Consider the following 2,992-nt stretch of genomic DNA (forward strand, 5'->3'; position numbering starts at 1 on the left):
GTGTTGCTGGGGGAGGGGGGGAGCAGGGTTGCACGGGGAGTGGGGTCAGTGTTGGACAGGGACCCGCGCGCTGCATGCTGCTGCAGGCTCCTAAACAGGGAGCAGACTTTAAAAACTCCGAGTCCTAGAGGAAAGGCATTTAATCAATTTTCCAAACGAAATAATGCCCGCCCATCAAGTTCGGATAATCGAGGTTCCCCTGTATACTGTTGATAATCCCATAATTTTAAACATAACTGTTCAAAACTTTCCAATTAATTTATGTAAGACCATAAGACTTGAGAGTCAAAGTGGGCCACTTGGCTTATTGCAGATGATCCGATAATCCACAATTCCACTTTCCTGCCTTCTTCCTATAACCTTGGATTCCTTGACTAATTAAAATCTGTCTATCTCAGCCTTGAATGACCCTCGATATTAAAAAAAAATTCAGATTCACTGATGTGAAGAAATTAGTTCTGATCTCTCTGTACTCTCCAAGTCATTAATTCAGTTTAGGTTAAATATGCTTGAGGTCACGTTCCTCATGGTGTTCTTTGTAGTTACTTTGGAAAAACAATATTTCAGAATATTAATCAGCCTATGCTCATCCTCTGGTTAAAGTCCAGATCTTTTTTCTTCAATACTTCTCTCTACCTTATGACTGAAATACAAAACAGATTATTCCCCCCTACGTATGAGATTGATTCATATTTAACTATTTGAAGAAACCAGTGTCCCATTAAAAACAAACCAAAAGTCCTTAATTCTTTACCTAATCTTTGAACTGGTGATGTCCAGCTCGAGATGCATTAGGTGCCGTTCTCCTCCTCTGTTCAGTTTCCGGTTCACTGTCACAGATGCCAAAAATGGATTCTTTGCATCATAAGGCCTGAATTGGAAACAACATTAGGTTTGACCATCAGAGTGGTGCTCATATCAAACAAAGGTAGCACTAATACTGGTGTCGGAGGGCAACAAAATTGAAGGCCAGGGGAGATGGATTTTGGAAGCCAACTCATTTTACTCAGTCAGGAATAAGTTCACCACACACTCACCTAAATCTTCCAATACTCCAAAACCCTTTAAAGATCAATATCTCAAATTCCAGCCCACATTTCCTGATATTTTTTCTTTTTAAAGAGGATAGAGTGGAGCTGAAAAAAGCACAGTAGGTCAAGCAGCATCAGAGAAGAAGGGAAATTGATGTTTCAGGTGGGAACCTTCTGTGACCATTCCAAACTTGGTAGTATATCCCTTACTATGGATCTTGGGATTATACATCACAGAAGGAAACCAGTACTTTGAAAGAATTGAACAATTTGTGCCGGAAATTAGCAATGATCCCACTAATTTTTACTTTTTTACTGGGCTAACTTCAAATTCCTCTCTGAGTATTATCTTGTCCATGGGCAACTCACAACTTAAAAGTTACTGAAATTTCAGGATGTTTTGACTGGACTGTTCTTACCTGCCCCCATCATGCAGCCCATTCTCCTGTTTCCCACACCCCTATTCTGCTATAGGCAGAGTGTCTCACAATCATGGTTTCTTGTCCATTCGGTAAACAACCCTGTCTCTATCCACCTTCTTATACATTGGTTGGTATTAACAGGTTAGGCATGTGGGACAGTAATTACTCAGATTTTCCTGGCACATCATGTGACATTAAGATGGCGTGCCATGATTAGCTTGGATGTGATTAGGTCAATAAAGTGGCCATTAAATAGTTCTGAAAATTGCCTGAACAGTTAATCATGACTTAAATAAGAGTGGTCCTTGCATTCCCACAGAATGCATCAATCAGGTCCATTAATTTTGTGAAAAGGATATTGCAATGCATGCTCATTTTAAAATGTAATATTCTGAAGTAGGCCAGGCCATGGTGAACTGACCTTGCTATCCCTTCATTCAGAAATGCTGTAGCAACTATTTAATGAAACGAGCAGAGATCAATTCACCAATTTGCACAGTAGCCCTAAACAGGATGCACTAGATGTTCTATGAAGACAAACAGCATTGTTGCAGTGAAAACAAGGGAAATTAACTTCTTTGTAAATTAAACATACCGTAGGCCTAAGTGTTATAAGGCAGAGGTAGAATTACGTACAATTTTCAGAATAGAACAGGTCATTCATGCCAACTGACCATAATCTCAACTCAGCCTGATCTCAGGGCAAAAGTGAGGACTGCAGATGCTGGAAACCAGATAGATGTTTTGGGCAAAAGCCCTTCATCAGGAACGTCAATTTTCCTGCTCCTCGGATGCTGCCTGATCTGCTGTGCTTTTCCAGCACCACTCTAATCTAGACTCAGCCTGATCTCAGTCTAATCTATTCCTCCCATCATGCCCGTATCATTCTATTTCTTTGGCCCTCATGTGTTCATTACACCATTACCGAAGTCATAGAATCACAGAATCCCTCCAGTGTGGAAACAGGCCCTTCAGCCCAACAAGTGGGCGGCACGGTGGCACAGTGGTTAGCACTGCTGCCTCACAGCGCCAGAGACCCGGGTTCAGTTCCCGCCTCAGGCTAGGGTAAATGTAGGGTAAATGTAGGGGTTGGGTGGTTTGCGCTTCGGCGGGTCGGTGTGGACTTGTTGGGCCGAAGGGCCTGTTTCCACACTGTAAAGTAGTCTAATCAAAAAAAAGTCCACACCGATCCTCTGAAGAATAACTCACTCAGACCCATTCCCCTACCCTATTGCTCTACATTTACCCCTGACTAATGCACCTAATCTACACATCCCTGAACACCATGGCCAATTCACCTAACCTGCACAGTTTGGATTGTGCGTGGAAACCAGAGCACCCAGAGGAAACCCACGCAGACGCAGGGAGAATGTGCCAACTCCATGCAGGTAATAGCCCGCAGCTGAAATCGAACCTGGGTCCCTGGCGCTGTGAGGCAGCAGTACTAACCACTGAGCCACTGTGCTGCCCCACAGCATCATTGCTTTCTCCTGAAGCAACACACGACAGTGAGTTTAGATTAGATTACATTAGATTACA

General features: G+C 42.9%; 1 protein-coding gene across 6 annotated transcripts in view; it reads right to left on the minus strand.

Moving 5' to 3' along the window:
• Positions 1-2,992, minus strand: part of LOC122564141 (NADPH--cytochrome P450 reductase-like) — a 74,720-nt gene that overhangs the window by 16,163 nt on the left and 55,565 nt on the right. For all 6 annotated transcript variants that reach the window (XM_043718760.1, XM_043718765.1, XM_043718762.1 and 3 more), the window contains exon 9: positions 755-871. In XM_043718760.1, coding sequence (XP_043574695.1) covers positions 755-871 — 117 coding nt within the window. The remainder of the gene's footprint in view (positions 1-754; positions 872-2,992) is intronic.

The sequence above is a fragment of the Chiloscyllium plagiosum genome, chromosome 28 (assembly GCF_004010195.1).
Source record: "Chiloscyllium plagiosum isolate BGI_BamShark_2017 chromosome 28, ASM401019v2, whole genome shotgun sequence".
NCBI lineage: Eukaryota > Metazoa > Chordata > Chondrichthyes > Orectolobiformes > Hemiscylliidae > Chiloscyllium > Chiloscyllium plagiosum.